Source organism: Coturnix japonica, chromosome 3 (genome assembly GCF_054131305.1).
Source record: "Coturnix japonica strain WE chromosome 3, WE-NBRP24, whole genome shotgun sequence".
NCBI classification, from domain to species: Eukaryota; Metazoa; Chordata; class Aves; order Galliformes; family Phasianidae; genus Coturnix; species Coturnix japonica.
Window position 1 is genome coordinate 93299495 of NC_140665.1, and position 18572 is coordinate 93318066.

General features: G+C 38.8%; 1 protein-coding gene across 3 annotated transcripts in view; it reads right to left on the bottom strand.

Moving 5' to 3' along the window:
- The window catches only part of NBAS (NBAS subunit of NRZ tethering complex), a 148489-nt gene that overhangs the window by 15141 nt on the left and 114776 nt on the right, over positions 1-18572 (bottom strand). For 2 of the 3 annotated variants that reach the window (XM_085542189.1, XM_015859432.3), the window contains 2 exons: positions 15760-15899; positions 8314-8458 (listed from right to left, as the gene is read on the bottom strand). In XM_085542189.1, the coding sequence (XP_085398315.1) occupies positions 8314-8458; positions 15760-15899 (285 nt within the window). The remainder of the gene's footprint in view (positions 1-8313; positions 8459-15759; positions 15900-18572) is intronic. The other variant, XR_014944252.1, reaches the window with a different exon arrangement.

Genomic DNA, 18572 nt, shown 5'->3' on the forward strand with positions numbered 1-18572 from the left:
GGAGGGGGAAAAAGGGGAGTGGGATAAAACAGCGACAATCTAAGGAGGAAAAACTTATTTTACTAAATATGATACCGAAATACAAGATAACACAATATAATATAATTGAGGCTAACAAATTGAACGAAACAGAGAGAGAGAGTCCCCGAAAACCGAGAGGCCTACTGTGAACTCTAGGCGACACGGCTGGAACGCTTCCCACTCTCCGAGAAGTTCGAGAGAAGAAGGAGGGCACTCCAGCCTGGGAACGAGATTATACAGCGTCCTGGTCCCGTGACTTATCATTAACCCTGTTGTTCTCTGGGATATGTAGTCTTCTTCTGTGGACTGCACATTCAATAGAAGTATCCATACTTTACATGATGTTATGATGTGGAATACTGATAGCAAAATTACAAAATTACAAAACCATGACATTCCACCCCTTATTCTACATTATTACATCATGGTAAATATATATATACATATATATACACGTATGTAAAATTATGATAGCTAAACAGTAGAATTACATGTAACATAACTAAATGTACAACTATAATAACTAAAATACACTACACATGCAAACATATATATATATAAATACATAAAATTATTGACTGCACTCCCCCAGCATCAAATTCCCTTGTGGCACACATTGAACATCCCCATCCTTCTGCATTACCCACCAAGTGCACCCAGGTCCCTAGGCAAAGACAGTTCCATGGATAGGTTTGCCCTTTCCAGAAGCTGGAAGGACCCAAACAGCTTTTCCCAACATGTTCTTTACATGTACAACAGGGACCTTATCTCCTTCTACAGTGTGTAGGGGGCTAGATTGACTAGGACCATCACGATTGACAGATCCTCTAGTATTCACCAACCAAGTGGCTTCTGCCAGATTCTTCTCCCAGTGCTTAAATGTTCCACCACCCATTGCTTTCAACATAGTTTTCAACAACCCATTATATCGCTCAATTTTACCAGAAGCTGGTGCATGGTAGGGGATATGATAAATCCACTCAATGCCATGATCTTTGGCCCAAGTATTTATAAGGGAATTTTTAAAATGTGTCCCATTATCAGATTCAATTCTTTCTGGGGTGCCATGTCGCCACAGGACTTGTTTCTCAAGACCTAATATGGTGTTTCGAGCAGTAGCATGGGGTACTGCGTATGTTTCAAGCCACCCAGTGGTTGCCTCTACCATGGTGAGTACATAACACTTACCACTGCGAGATCGTGGCAAGGTGATATAATCAACCTGCCACGCCTCCCCATATTTATACTTTTGCCACCGCCCTTCCTCCCAGAGAGGTTTCATCCTTTTGGCTTGTTTAATTATGGCACATGTTTCACAATCATGAATAATCTGCGCAATAGCGTCCATGGTTAAGTCCACCCCTCGGTCTCTGGCCCACTTATATGTCGCGTCTCTTCCTTGATGACCTGAGGTCTCATGAGCCCATCGAGCTAGAAATAATTCACCCTTATTCTGCCAGTCCAAGTCAATTTGAGCCACCTCAATTTTGGCAGCTTTATCTACCTGATGGTTGTTTTGTTGTTCTTCAGTAGCCCGACTTTTGGGCACATGTGCATCCACATGACGCACCTTTACAACCATATTCTTTGTTTGGGCAGCAATGTCCTTCCATAATTCAGCGGCCCAAACAGATTTACCCTTCCGTTGCCAGTTGTTTTGTTCCCACCTCTGTAACCACCCCCATAAGGCATTTGCCACCATCCATGAGTCAGTATAAAGATACAGCATTGGCCACCTCTCCCGTTCAGCAACATCTAAGGCCAGCTGGACAGCTTTTACCTCTGCAAACTGACTTGATTCTCCCTTACCTTCGGTGGCCTCTGCAACCTGTCGTGTGGGGCTCCACACAGCAGCTTTCCATTTGCGATGCTTCCCTACAATGCGACATGATCCGTCTGTGAATAGGGCATATTTCTTTTCATTTTCTGGTAATTCGTTGTATGGTGGGGCCTCTTTAGCACGTGATACCTCTTCTGCTGGTGATGTTCCAAACCTTTTATCTTCAGGCCAGTCCATGATTACCTCTAGGATTCCTGGACGATTGAGGTTTCCCATTCGCGCTCGCTGTGTAATCAGCATAATCCACTTGCTCCAGGTGACATCGGTAGCATGATGAGTGGAGGGAACCTGTCCTTTGAACATCCAGTTCAGCACTGGCAGTCGAGGTGCCAAAAGGAGCTGTGTTTCAGTCCCGACTACTTCGGAAGCAGCCCGAACCCCCTCATACGCGGCTAAGATCTCCTTCTCAGTTGGAGTGTAGCACTCTTCAGACCCCTTATATGATCGACTCCAGAATCCCAGGGGTCGGCCTCGGGTCTCTCCTGAGGCTCTTTGCCACAAACTCCAAGTGGGGCCTTTCTCTCCAGCAGCAGTATAGAGGATGTTCTTTACATCCTGTCCAGTCCGTACTGGCCCCAGAGCTACAGCTCGGGCTATCTCTTGTTTAATCTGTTCAAAAGCCTGCTGCTGCTCAGGGCCCCATGCAAAATCATTCTTCTTCCGCGTCACCTGATAAAGGGGGCTTACAATGAGGCTGTAGTTTGGAATGTGCATCCTCCAAAAGCCTACTGCACCCAGGAAAGATTGTGTCTCTTTCTTGCTAGTTGGTGGAGACATGGCAGTGATTTTGTCGATCACATCTGTTGGGATGTGACGACGTCCATCCTGCCACTTTATACCTAAGAACTGAATTTCCTGGGCAGGTCCTTTTACTTTGCTTCGCTTAATAGCAAAGCCGGCTTGTAGAAGAATTTGGATGATCTGCTCTCCTTTTGTGAAAACCTCTTCTGCTGTATCACCCCACACAACAATGTCATCAATGTACTGCAGGTGTTCAGGAGCACCACCTTGTTCCAGTACAGTTTGGACCAACCCATGGCAAATGGTTGGGCTGTGTTTCCACCCCTGGGGCAAACGGTTCCAAGTATACTGAATGCCCCTCCAGGTGAAGGCAAACTGTGGCTTACATTCTGCAGCCAAAGGAATAGAGAAGAAGGCATTGGCAATGTCAATGGTGGCATACCATTTGGCTGTTTTTGACTCCAGCTCGTACTGGAGTTCCAACATGTCCGGCACAGCAGCGCTCAATGGGGGTGTGACCTCATTCAGGCCACGGTAGTCTACTGTCAGCCTCCATTCTCCACTGGCTTTACGCACTGGCCATATGGGACTGTTAAAAGGTGAGTGAGTTTTACTGATCACTCCCTGATTCTCCAACTGGCGAATCAAATCATGAATGGGGAGCAAGGAATCCCTGTTGGTGCGATACTGCCGTCTGTGCACTGTCTTTGTAGCAATCGGTACCTGCTGCTCTTTTACTCGTAGCAGCCCCACAACAGACGGGTCCTCTGACAGGCCAGGCAAAACAGACAGCTGCTTAATGTTGTCTATATCTACAGCAGCTATCCCAAAGGCCCATCGATACCCCTTAGGATCCTTGAAATGCCCCCTTCTGAGGTAATCAATACCCAGTATACATGGAGCCCCTGGGCCAGTCACAATAGGATGTTTTTGCCAGTCTTTGCCAGTGAGGCTTATTTCAGCCTCCAGCACAGTCAATTCTTGAGAGCCCCCAGTCACTCCAGAAATATGGATTGATTCTGTCCCTTCATGACTGGAGGGCATTAGGGTGCACTGTGCACCGGTATCCACCAGCGCCTTATATTCCTGTGGTTCTGATGTGCCAGGCCATCGAATCCACACAGTCCAATAAACTCTATTATCCCTTTCCCTCCCCTGACTGAGGGCAGGGCCCCTCTATTGGTTACCTGTGATGACTGGAGCAACTCCACTGGTGGTTGGTATGTCTAGTAGTTCTTTCACCCGTGCTCGTAGTGCAGAAGTGGGCTGATCATGCCACTTCCTCATGTCTTCTCCACGGTCACGTAGGTAGCGCCACATGGAAACACGCGGTGCAATCGTACTGTTGTTCTTTGCTCGAGCTGGGAAGCGTGTGCGTTTAACAGCTGAGACTTTTGATGATGCAGGTGAGGAGTAGGACTGGAATACTTTGATCAGATCCTTCATTAGACCTGGTGGCCCGTACGAGGATTGACCTTCATCAGTTGTTTCTGATACTATTACGGGATCATTACAATTAGTTGATGGAAACAATTTCTTGCACATTTCATCTACTCGGTTTTCTAGCCGTGAGATGGCAGAAACTGCGGCATGCAGTTGAGGGAGCTGCTGATCGGTGGTTTGAAGCATTATAATCAGCTCAACAACTCGGGGCCATCTGTCCACGAATCCTTTAGATCCTGATACCAATGACTGTGCCATTCTCTCTGGTGCTGTACTTGTGATTTTCTGCCACATGTCAGGATCGGCCCTCACTCTCTCAGGGTCAAGTTCGCTTGGATCAGGGCTGTACAACATTTTCGCCATGGCCAATTCCCTCAGGCGCTGAATACCTTTTTGGACGGTATTCCAACTATCAAATTTAGGCTTCAAAGCATCCTTATAGGGGTACCTTTCTCTCACGGTTTCTAACAGCCGCAACCAGAGAGTGGCAGCTCCATCCGAACATCTGCTAATCCCTCTGTCGATACCTGCATCTTGGGCAATGCTTCCTAGTTGGCGAGCTTCATTACCATCTAGAGACAAGCTGTTGGCCCCGTTGTCCCAGCAGCGAAGCAACCAAGCAAGGATACCTTCATCTTGACGCCGTGTGAACTCCTTTCTTGAGCCTTGGATTTCAGTCAGCTTTAGAGGTCGACAATAGGTGATTTCCTCCTCATCATCAGTCTCTTCTTCATGCCTCTTGGTTTTTGCCTTTGCTTTTTTTGGTACTGCTCCATGCCCGGCACCTGGGTCTTCTGCAGCCCCCCCCTGTACTTCTCCTTCTTTTCGTTCTAGACGCGTGGACACCCGTTTCCATTTCTTGCCTTCCACAGGGGCAACTGATATTGCTACTGATGCCTCCTGTGACTGATCAGAATTAACTTGGGCTTGAATCTCAGATCGGAAACTCTCTCTCTCCAGAATAGTATGATACAAAGCACGGTATGCATAAGCCAAACCCCACATAAGGTTTACCTCCTTAGATCTCTGACCCAAATACTCACTTAATTTCTTAGGGTCCCTTAGGTGTTCAAGAGTGAAATCCCATGACACTGCGGGTCCCCATGCTTCTAAGACTTTTCCTAAACCTTTCCATATTCCCTGCCAGTCATCATTCTCTGGTTCTGGAGGAGACTTCCGCATAGAACGAATGCATAGGAACATATATGCATTCATTAATAGTGATAACATGGATGCAAGTATGAACCCTATCTCAGTTATTGAAAGGCGTGTGGAAATATGAGAGTACAACCTAAATAAAAAGGGTTTTTTTAGCCTGTACAATGAATTAAACATGGTGGTGTTTGTAAAATTGCCTGTTCCATCTGGGATGCAAGTACTTGTAAGATTCGCAATTCCATCTGGGATGCAAGTGTTTGTAAGATTCACAATTCCATCTGGGGTGTAGGTGCCAAAATTCTGACCATACCACATCTCATAAAAGTACCAGGCAGGTGTCTCCATCAGTATCCACCTTATTAGGCTATATACCTGCACAATTCCACAACACCAAATTATGGTGTTAATAGTTGACCAATACTTTAAGAAGATCATAATTGCTTTCAATCCCTTAAACAGAGCAACTGGGATGAAGAGTGGATTCATAGCTGGCAGGCTCTGTAAAAGTCAGAGCTAGCTAGCTTTGCTCTAAGGGAGAAAGAAATCCCTTTGTTTTCTACACAAAAGTTAGATAGCAGTGCTGAGAATGTACAGCAGCCCTTAATGTTGACAATTTGTCTGGTATTTCAAGGTCACGTTCTCAGTGAGCAGCTACGAAAAGATAACACTCCCCTAACGAAGCTCTTTAAGAGTAAAGAGAGTTGTTCTAAAAGCTAAAAAGCTCTATGCCCGCATTCTCCACCAAAAAATCTGTCACGGGTTACTTAGATTTACCTATGCCCGTGACAGGGGAAGCCACCCCGTGGGCCCCCCTCCCGGGGCCCGGAAAGGAGGGGGAAAAAGGGGAGTGGGATAAAACAGCGACAATCTAAGGAGGAAAAACTTATTTTACTAAATATGATACCGAAATACAAGATAACACAATATAATATAATTGAGGCTAACAAATTGAACGAAACAGAGAGAGAGAGTCCCCGAAAACCGAGAGGCCTACTGTGAACTCTAGGCGACACGGCTGGAACGCTTCCCACTCTCCGAGAAGTTCGAGAGAAGAAGGAGGGCACTCCAGCCTGGGAACGACATTATACAGCGTCCTGGTCCCGTGACTTATCATTAACCCTGTTGTTCTCTGGGATATGTAGTCTTCTTCTGTGGACTGCACATTCAATAGAAGTATCCATACTTTACATGATGTTATGATGTGGAATACTGATAGCAAAATTACAAAATTACAAAACCATGACAGGAATCAACTGTGAAGAAAAACCTACAAATTCATAGATAAAAAGTATAAATAATCTGCTAAGAATAAAAAAAAAGAAAAACAACTGACTGAAATGTTATTTAGGTTGTCTGATACATGACCATGACCTACATGCTGGTAGAAGAACATGAAATATTCAGAGGAATCAAGCTTTAACACTCAGTTGGGGTAAGAAGATTTGCCCTTTTTAAAGAGATTAACCAAGAAATGCAGAAGTCAGACAGTTCCAACATGCATTTCAAGCAAGCAAAACAATGAAAAACAATAATGAAAAACCTATCCACTAAATAATGCAAATAAAACCAACAAAGAGCCCACATACGCAGATACAAAGATTAAAGCTATGCAATTCCCCAGAAGACATTAAAAAAGTTTGGCTGTAAAAAAAGCCAGAAAGGCTCCCCACAAACAGGAGGAAGAATAAAGGAAAAAAAAAAAATAAAAATGCTTTCTGATTAAATTTGCATCTAAAGAAATGTTTTTTTCTAACTTCTAGATCATAATGACTTAAGTCTTTTTTTCCGTCACACGTTTGGACTTCAGAATGGAAATGTTATTCACATTGGTGAAATGATCTCTCAGTTTTTACAGTTTTCTCATTCTAGGTTTCTCCTCTTAATCTATGTTTATTCAAACAAGAAGTCATCTCAATAGGTTAATGGTCAGCAATCAGATTTCCATTTTACTTAGCCATGTGTACTCAATTCTCTAATTTGTGCATTTAATCGCTGTAGCCATGCATATAAATAAATTACATTAATTAATTATTTAAATTTACCCATGGTAAAAAAAAAAGTGATACCCGTGGTACCAAAGGTGATGAATTTACGAGCTGTGATGAACCACTCAGCACCACATAAAGAACAGCTACATGCGCTTACACCAGTCCCAAGGATACAGAAAACCAGCCTTACACCAGAATTAGTACTGGAATGAGTAAATTAATAAATGTATGCATCGTCTGAGTTTACTGACACCTTCAGGAGTTGCGTTTTACATGGAATTTGAACTTAACTGCAATCAGTCTGACTATTCAAAACAAGAAAGCAACCTCCCAACGCGTCTATGTTAAACAGAACGTGTTGTTTCTGTTTCTGTTCTGCTTATAATCTTAACATCAGCTATTTTTTTCCTATCATGAAGTTTATTATTGTGTAAAGATAATTACAAGGGATTAATCAACCCAGTAAAATATTCACAGAACTACTCTAAAGCTGCATGAAGTTTATTAATCATTTCTCAAACATATCTTCGTTAGTATACATTGTTTATGTACAAAACACTTCAATAATTTTATCCTTCAGGGATTCTTGAAGTATGCATACACAGTTAAGAAAGACGGAATATTATCAAAAAGTAATTGCTTGCAAATAAATTTTTATCACCAACACATTTCAAAGGATTTCTCACTCAACTTTTATACAGTTATGCGAGAAAATTACGGACTCTTTAACAGCTTTTGCCATGCTGATTTCTACAGTAATCCATAAATGAAATACATGAAAGAATGGGTGCATTCCTATGTGACATAATCTAGGTGTTCCTGCTCCAGCAGCAGGACTGGACGAGATGATTTTTTGAGGTCCCTTCCAATTCCTGACATTCTGTGACTCTGTGAGACCTGTAGTGGTCTGTACATGTATTTAAAAACAGTGATATTATCTCCCTCAGCCATATCTTCTAAAGATGGAATGATTCCAATTCTCTCAGCCTCACTGTAACTATATCAGCCACCTAATTATGTTACCAGCTCTCCACTGGACTTGATCCAGTATGGCAACATCACTCTCATGCTTGGGACCTCAAAACAGGACTTGTGTCCAGGATAATCAGCATTAAAACTTACCTCAACAGGGAGCTTGTACTTAGTGTCATACAAAGAACGGCAGATTTTCAAAATCTCATTTCCCATGCTGTCCTTTTCCTCAGGTGGGTATCTCTGCAGCATAATGGTAACCAGTTTCACCCATGGGTTATCATCTGCACATGATCTGCCCACAAAACACAGATTTTTAATAACGTATGTAAAGATACATATACTTACATGTAGGCACACAAAGCCCTTCAAAATCAGAAAGTCCGACCATCAGCCTGACCTACTGAGTCTCTCAACTGAACCATGTCCCTCAGTGACGTGGATCCACAGATCTTCTGAATAACTTTAGGGATGGGGACACTACTTTCCTGGGTAGCTTGTTCCAACACTTGGTTACCCTGTCTGTGAGAAATTCTTCCTCAATTCCAATCTAAATCTCTCCTGGCACAAATTGAAAACATTTCCTATTATCTGTTACATGAGAAATGAGATCAGCACCCTCTTTGCTGCAATCCTCCTCAGCCTCCTCTTTTCCAAAGCAATCACTGCCTCATTGCTCTTTGCACTTGCTCAAGCAACGTGATATTTTTTTTCAATATCCTACTGAGGGACCCAAAACCAAACACAAACTCATTCAGTACCACTGTTACACAGTCAGCCTTAAACCAAAGGCAGAAATCAGACATCTAAATTTTATCATGCATGCTGGCAGACACAACATTTACTATAAAGTTTAATTGCTGGAGCATTTTGTGGCCTACAGCTGCTATTTGCCAGGTCACAGAGATGATTGGCTACTTTTGGTAGCGACAGGTGTACCTGCTAGGACTGGATGTACTGGCAGAAAAAAGTAGCAGACTGATGCTTTCAAATGAGAGCACAAAGGAACGCACCCACATTGCCATTTTGCTAACATGAATTAATTTTTCAATTCATTTTAATGCACCTCTAAAAAAAGAGTAAATACATGCACAGCAGTGTAGATTGAGACTGTATGCAGCCACAGTAACACAACCACCATGTTCATTTGTGCATAAAATTCAGAAGGTACAAAAGGTGGTTTAAAAATCACCTGTCAAGCTCCGGTCATTAACCATTTAACCAAGAAATTGAGATTAAAAAAAAAGTTTGTTTTGAAGAGAAAAAGAAAATCACAGAAGGAACAAATCTGGCAGGTTAGTCTTACTACTCACAGTAAATTAAGATACTTGTCCAGCACAAGTGGTAAGGAGCAGTAAAGTGCTTTGAAAGTGCTCCTTTTCAATGGTATTATTTAGCAGCAATTGTTGAAAGTAACATAATAAATATAGCAGCAAATTGAGTCTCTTAAAAGAACTGGTTGCTGACACATACCAAGGAACCGGTCTGAAAATTCAAGAGAGGACAGCTGTCGATATCTACTATTTCATATATATTTAAAAAGAAAACCATCCACATGAAACTGTCATTATATTCTAACACAAAACCCACACAGAGATGCTAGAAGCAGTTTTAGAATGCAAACTAAATGGAAGTCATTATTTTTATTCTTTTTGACAACTTAATTGAGCTTTTCCATCAGTCACAGTCACTGAACAAACTGCTGCCATGAGTCTGGCTGGAAGCGGCACGACGCTTCTTCTCCCTTCCAACCTGAAGGGTTGAACCCAAAGAAGCCATCTTATTTGACAAGCAGAACATGATGCACTTGATCTATGAACCCCCAATAAGGTCAGGAGAAAAAAAAAAAAAAAAAAAAAAAAAAGCACAATTCCATCTTTGCCACTGGCTAAATTAATAGCTCTTGCTATGTGATCCATCTCTTGCTTAAAGGCATGGAGAGTCATCATGAATTTCCATTTTTATAGCTGCTGCCTCCAGAGTACATTAAGAAAGAATTTTCCATTAGAAACAGAAAACAGAAATCACACTTGAAAGCACAGTTAGAAATAGTTCGAAAGAAACAGAACACACTTAGAAAAGTTAGAAATAGCACGAAAGATGTAGCCCATAAATAAACCTGTAGATGACAAGCCTTAAGTCAAGTGCCAGACATAAATATATATTTATACAGAATTTATACAAATATAAAAGCTGACATCTAAGTATACTTTCTGAAAAACTTACTTTTCCTTATAATTATTTTGAATACTACTAATAAACAGACATTATCTGCCATTTCTACATAAAAGAAAGATTCAGTCAACAAAAATCTGACTCATACAGGTAGAATTCAGTTTTCTAAGTGTCACCTTTCTTCAACCATAGTTGAAAAAAAAAAAAAACAAAAAAAACCAGAAGTCAATTACTATTTCCATGCTGAGATTTATTTCACAAACTTGAAATGAAGACTTTTTTTTGTACCAAACTAAAAATGTTTTTAGAAGGAAATTTTCCATTAAGTTAAAAAAAAAAAAAAAGTGCACTCAGCCACTGATCCTCCTAAAATAAGTTTTTTTTGTTTGTTTTTTCTCATTAATATTTAAAAGAAATATAAAAAAAATGCTTTTTGAATGTAGGCATTCCAAAGATCCAGGCAGAGCTTTATTTACTGTTATATTTTATTTTTGTTTAATTCTTTATTATTTTTTCTTTTTCCAAGACTGTATGAAGTGTTTAAAATGACTTCTGAATATGAGATGCTGAGGCAGTAAAGCATGTATACACAACATGAATGCAAATATAAATAATTTTAAAGTGCTAACTGAACAACCGAGCCATCTCCACTGCTTCCTAAGTTAACATGGCACAATGCGATATGACAAGAACTACATATGTAGGTGAAGAATATTCTTTTGTTAGAGTGACTGATCCTTCTTAGAGAAGATATTTTCTTTAGAAAAAGTAAAAATGCTCCTAAAAACACCCAAACTTGAGTTCTTTTACATCTCTATCTTTCGGAGCCTTTATAAAACCTAAGTTTTATCTTTCAATTTTGTATTCAATTATAAGATACTTCCCATTAGCTGAAAGGCAAAATTTTAAGAATTCTGATGACTCAGACTTAAAATAGCCCAGTTCATACACATATCATTACATCTACAATAAACAAGCAGTTGGCAACAATAGCCCTCTTCTGATGCAGAAAAAAAACAAGACCAAAAAAAGATTTCTAATACACAGGGCTAAACAATCGGCATAATTGCTTTCACTTCTCTATTTAACGATTTCTTAATAGAGCTTGATTTTAAAAATGGGATTGCTGAAAAACCCATTCACTCATTTAAATGATTCTATTTTACTCCAACTGAGCAACCAAGGTTGGTTTTTCAGAAACCCAGGTGCAGAAACATTAAAAGGATAAAATAAAACCTATGCTGGTAAAGATACTTGTATGCTATTGACATGAAATATGCAACAGAGATGAAAGAGAGAAGTACGAGTAACACACGATGAAAAGACTCCAGAGAAGTGCAGAAATTACTGGCAGACTTGCCAAAGATTCAGACATATGTGAATGATAATTATTGTCACTGACAACAGAGTGAGAGAATGTTCAGATAAAGAAGGTGGAAAGTAGCGAAGGTTCTGTTGTTGCTATTGTCACTGTTCTGTTTCGCTTCTTCTGTTTCTTGATAGCTGGTGGGCCTCATAACTACAACACAGCCTCTGATTCACGATCTCATGAGTTAGTCCAGAATTTTCGAAGTAAAATAATTAAAATTAATAAAATTCAAAATAATTAAACTGAAATGTAAATTATTCCCAGAAGAGTATAACAAGGGGCAGTTACAAAGATCCATCTACTTGACAAGAGCTTATAAAATGATTACTCTCTCATACCCAAGGATACTTAAGAGAGTTGAGTCTGACTTTTTAAAACCAATCAAACATGAGGTGGTAGGACTGAAGGTACAATGGGAACAGAACATCATTTCTGGAGCATTATTGACTGGTAAGGTTTTGAGTTCTCTCAAATTTTTTTTTATGACAGCACACCAATTACAGAAGACAAAGATCAGCCCAATAGTGTTTCTGCACACCAAATATATTATGACTGTAAAAAAAAAAAACACATTTTATACTGAAATATACATGTGAAAAATGTGAAAAATTATGTGAAAAACACATTTTATACTCAAAATATATATGAAAATATATTTTGCAACTTAAATGTAAATGTAGGTTAAATCCTTATAATGTGTTTAATGTTCATCCATTAGACATGACAAATACACATACCCAAACAAATAAAATTCTAAAACATACCTAAGAGAGCCTATAGAACTAAGTGGAAGAAAAAAAGATTATAGAATCATAGAATGGTCAGGGTTGAGGTTGAAAAGGACCACAATGATCATCCAGTTTCAACCCCCTGCTATGTGCAGGGTCACCAACCAATAGACCAGTCTGCCCAGAGCCACATCCATCCTGGCCTTGAATGGATCCCTCTAGGGATGGGGCATCCACAACCTCTCTGGGTCTCAAGTTACTTACTTATAGCTATAATCATAGCTGACTGCTATTAGAACATAATTAATGCTCTTTTTAAAGCACTAATACAGAGCTAGAAAGAAGGATTTTCAAGTCACAGTACATATTCCTGCTGATACAGGATTTATAAAGCACAGCCTTATTGGTAGAAACAAGAAAGATTATAAGAGTAAAGCAATGAGAATATAAGAACAGAGACCCTATGGGAGAGCAAAATGCTCCATCTTTGACATTATTTTTTACTGGGACAAGTCCTAGCAGGAAAGAGAAAGCTGAATAATCACTGAATTATCAGAAACAATAAAATAAAGAATAAAGAAGCTAGAGATGCAACATTCCTACTGAAAAAAGAACAACATTGAAATTAGGGAGCGGACAAGAGAACTAAATCAGTTTCTTTTTAAACATGCAGCCTCAATTTTCTTCACAAGCAAAACACAGCTAAGGCAATGAATAGAACAGACTGCAAGGTCCATCCAATCTCGCAAGTGAACAGAAAGAACCAACAGTGGTAAGCACATTCTGAACAAACTGTCTTGAAAAAATAAAGAGACAACAACTACAAGAAAAACCAAAAATTTGTTTCCCATAGTATTAACACAACTGCTTCCTCCCTAATCAAATTTGTTTTCATTTTTAGTAGTCTGGAATTTCAGGCAAACTCAAGGAAATCTGGAAAACCTGAGCTAGTCTTTCCTTTCCTTTTAAGTAATGAATGCAAATTTACTGCTGAGCCCAGGAAAACTTGTAACTTCTGCATGTAAATCACATTATGGAATCATGAGTCAAGGATTCTCCATGAAATGTCTACTAGTGTCTACTGCTAATGAAAGAGAAGGGGACAATTTCTCCTGAAAGGTTTGCTCCTGGCAGTCAGAGTTTTAGTGATAATAAATTATGTCAAAGGTAAAAATAAAAACCTAATTGCAGCACAAACTTTGTCGTTTGTACCTTAATACTGCAGAGACACAGGCTGATCAGTCTCTGGGAAGGAGACGAAGTATGTCTTCCTAGAAGTATTTCCAATCCTATCAAGGGCAAAAAGATGACTGAGCGTAGTCAGCATTAACTTAAATAGGGGCAATCATGCCTGAACAACCTGATAGCCTTCTACAATTAAATGACTGGTTTTGGTGGATGACAGCTGACATTACACACCTACATTTAATAGGGTTTCAATGCTGTCTTCCATATCTTCATGGACAAACTGATGACGCATGTGCTTGATAAGCTGATGGTGAAGCAGACTCAAAACCTGGCTGTTAACACTGGCACAAGTCCTTTTGTGACTTGCCTAGTGACCAGCAGTGCATCTCAGAGATTAGTACTGGGTTCAGTACTCAAACTTCTTAATGGAAGGTCAGGATGGCAATGGAACAGAGTGCACTCTTGTCAAGTTCATCTTAGAGATTTTCAAGACTCTAACAAAGCAGTGGCCTTAGGCAACCTGCTCTCAATGACCTTGCTTTGAGCAGAGGAGGGAAGGAAGAACTTTCAGGGATTCCTTCTGACCTCAACTGTTGTTAGCGGTGTGACAATCACAGAATCACACATATTAGTTAATGAGTTCATTTTCACTCTTCTCTTGTACCCTACCTTATCTTAACTACATTGATTTTTTTTATGTCAAAACTGTGACTAAACACCTAAGAGCTATACTTACTACTTAAAACCCTAGATACTTTATAATACAGCTGTTCTTAGTATTTTGTCATTGTTCAGACTTCACAGATCTTGGAACTAAGATGCATCCCACCTCTAAAACTTAATCCACTGTTAGCTGTGAATACAAATAATATTTAATCATTAGTCTGTTTTCTTCACTTGAGGAAGAGAGCCTAAAGGGACAGTACACCAACTGGGAGATAAAAGTAAATAATTCTTAATTTCTTCTGCTACAGAACAGTAGGCAACAACATCTATTTATAAAAGTTCCCTTTAATCTTCCTGTTCACTACTGAACAAAGTTTGGCTGATCCAGTATACTGAGAGGCATCAAGTTTTCCAATTACAATTAAAACAAAACTAAGAAGGAAATTTGGGATATGAATTTGTGACAGACATGCAGTAGTCCTAATAATTTTCTAATGCAATGAAGAAAAGTTTTAGCTTATAAAGCTGTCATAAATGATTTATCAGAAACATCAACCAGAAATTGCAAACAAAATGCAGGCTTGAAGGTGAGTAACCTTTCCAGATTAGTTTCTAATGGACTAGTTCTCTACAAGTACACAAAAGAATTATCATTCATGAACAGCTCAGACTGAACTTTTCTGACAAATCAATGCATATAAAACATTGAGGAGTGTGGTGTACACACTGAAACAGGATGCAATTGATGCTTCAAAGTTATCAAAAGAAAGCATCATATAATGCCTCTAGCCTAAGTATGGCCAGATGAAACATGGTATATCATGTTGACTAGGCAGAAAGTATACTACTGTTACTGCTCTCATTGAAGGATATATGTGACTATTGTCCCTACATTTTAACATAGGATCGTAAAAATTATTGTATCCTAGAAGTCAGCATCACTTTTAAAAATGTGCAGCAAAAATTATAGCCTAGATGTTTCAAATGAACTATTTTAATAAATTACCCATTTTGATAGGTGAGGTGCTGAAATTTCAAATAATGATCAATTGAACTGGTGGATCAGTAACTTCCAGCTATGTCTGTCCTAACATACATTCTTTACTTATGGATTTTTTATTTTTTTTAATTTTTTTTTCCAGAGACAAAAAAAGTAACAGATAACAAATAAAGTAACAGATAACAAATAAAGAAAAGAGAGATATGATACAACACTGCTTAGTATCATTATCCTCATACAAATTCTACTGCTGGTCACATCTGAACATCAGCTTTCTGAACTTTTCTGTAGAGCATAATCTTTATAACTTTAAATAAAGTGGAACTGAATTGCTTTCTAATAGAAGGTATATACCCGTTATTTCAAAGGGTCATACTCCTCTTAACCATTTTTTAATTCACTGACTGAAAGATATGTGGTATTACTAAGCAACAAAATTTAGGGCTTCTTTTGTTTGAAGAAATTCTCACCTGCTGCTCATTTCCATAGGTGGCCAAGCTTGAAGGAGTAAAACCAAGTGCTGAAATTCAGATGGTTTGTGACTAGATTCCAGAAGTCTCAGGAAGAGTTCACTCCTTTTTTCTTCACTTTCAATATCTGTTATCTCTACCTGAAAATAAAACATTTTAAAATTAAGAATTTAAAAGCAATAAGCTATCTGTGAAGGACATCAATGCTGTAAAATAATGCAGGAACACAGGCAAAGTCTTCACAGAAAGCTATTTTCTTACCTCTTTTGTTCATTTACATGCAAGTAAAACAGTAAGGCAAATAAACAATGGGAAATGACTTAGACACACGTTCTTAGAATAACACCTCTAAAGTAGATTCACTGATTAGTTCTCAAGAGTCCTACATCTCTGTAAAAGAAATCCTTAAATTTCCTTTTCTCTTACTATATACACATAGTTTTATGTAATGTGCATGTCCAGTACTTCTTTAATATATTACTCTCATTTATCTATGAGAATTCAAAGGTTTTATTTCAGTTTGCATAATCTAATCTTTAGTCTCAGAAGGAGTATTGGAAGTCTACTTTAAATTCATTTTCTTGATGAAGAACTTTTGCTGACAAGCACTGCAGTATTTATCTGTACAGGTATTTAAACTTAAGAAAGACAAAAATCCCAGCCTACAGACAACTCTGCCTCATGAAAAGTATCCATCCATGTTCAAAATATGCAACTACTGTCAAAATTTGAAGTCTTCAGCTGATAACAGGTTCTACTGCAGATAATTACTGACTGCAGTTTGCATAGTGTAAAAATTAAAAATAAAAGCAAGGTAAAAGGTCTGAGTGTTGAAGAAAGGTTGCTGTAAATGAGAACCAACTTGATACTAAATGAGAAGCAGCTTATATTTCAAAGTTTTAGTGTTACACCTTTTGGCTTTCAAAAATGGAATACCTATTGTCTGCCTGACACATATAAGTTCTTATATTTAAAAAAGCAATTTGTTGCAATAACAGAGTTGCTTTCTTTCTGCTATTAATACATTCTAACACTGATTTTTTTCCTCCAAACTTTGAAAACTTTCAGAATATATAAACCACCTTGGTATTAACTTACAATTCAGCTGAAGATACATACCATTAAATGTTAAAATTTTTGTTTTAGCCCAAGTATTTCTAAGAGTTCAAACATGGGTGAAGTTTTCCTTCATTCTACAGCCACTTTAAAAGACTGAAGTTTTTATTCCCATCTTCTCAAAGTGACTCTGATATATCAAGGATGAGTTTTTCAAAAGAGGTTAGAAAACAAAGATTACTGATGCATTTATTGAGTTGCCTGAATAAACTTATGACTTTAAAATATTTTGTGCTGAAAACTTTACTTCTTTCTCCAGGGTATGTTTGAAAGTACCGCATACTAAAATGTTTTAGACAGCAGACATATGTCACCCAATTATAATAGCCCTCAATTCCATCTATACTTCCCCAGGTGAAACATAACTATACTCAATATTTAAATTATAAGGCTGAAAAGAGAAGGGAGAACAGGAAAGGGTAAAAGGGATGTAAAATATCCTGATTTCTAAGGATCAAAAATATTTAGCAACTTAGCAAATTACTTACTAATTAGACAACAGAATCTCTCATATGGATTCATCTGTCCTCAAATTCCTTTTTCAGAGCTTTTAGATCAAAGAGATGGCACTACAGATGGTCCACTGAGTACATTTTAGGATACTAAAGCAAGTAGCATGTTACTTCAGAACACAGACTGAATGTTAAATCTCTACAATGATAGATATAAGAATAAAAATGGCACAGAAAGTATCAGTATGAAAATATGAGATGAGCTGTCTCAGAAATGGAGCCATTGGCAATAGAGAGCAGATCACAGTACTCATGAGGGGCACTCTGACAAAATGGCATCTGACATGGAAGTGTGGATGAAACAAAGGTGTGTCACAGAATTTCTCCATGCAGAAATAAATGACACTCATTAACCTTCATCAATGCTTGCTGAGCTTTTATGGAGACCAAACAGTGGATGTGAGCACAGTGAGGTGGTGGGTGGTGACTTTCAGCGGTGGCAACAGTGACAGTGGTCATCTCTTCTGGTGCCGATTCTTACAAGCACAGTATGCAGGCTCTTGCTTACTGCTGGCAAAAATGCATAGCTAATAGTGGTGACCATGCTGAAAAACAGTGTTTTGTAGCTGTGAATTTATTCTATTAAACAGTGTCACTGTGTTCTTTGTATCTGTTTTAGTTTCCACATAAATAAATAGGAAGCATTATTTTGGAGCAAGCTACACATATACACAGACACAACAGAGGAACAGAGGAAGCAGACACTTTACACAACTAAGAGAGCATGCTCTGCGTTAAGAGGCAGAAAATTCATCTTAAAAGAGCAAAAGCTAGCTGAAATAAAGTTGCCAAGGTTACAGTTAAGCCTGTCACCTTGTAATAGCACAGCAAAACAGCAGAGACATTAAAAATTCCATTTAAACTGAACATTCTCTTTTCAGTGACTCTGAATGAGGAATTCAGATGACTATAAAGCCTGTAACACAACAACGCACTGCATTTCTAGTAGTGTAGTAATTTTCAAAACCATGGTAATAGTATGCTATAAATGCTATCCCTCGACTTTTCAATTAAAAAATCTAAAACATTCAAAGGTTACATACAGATAACCTGCCACGAAAGGCTCAGAACCCTTGTAGTACAAAGGCCCGGAAAGAAGAATCTGTCACTAAACAGATTAATGACACTTACAGCAAGGTAGCAAAGGGTACACTTGAAATTCAGATAATCCATAAAGAACATTAA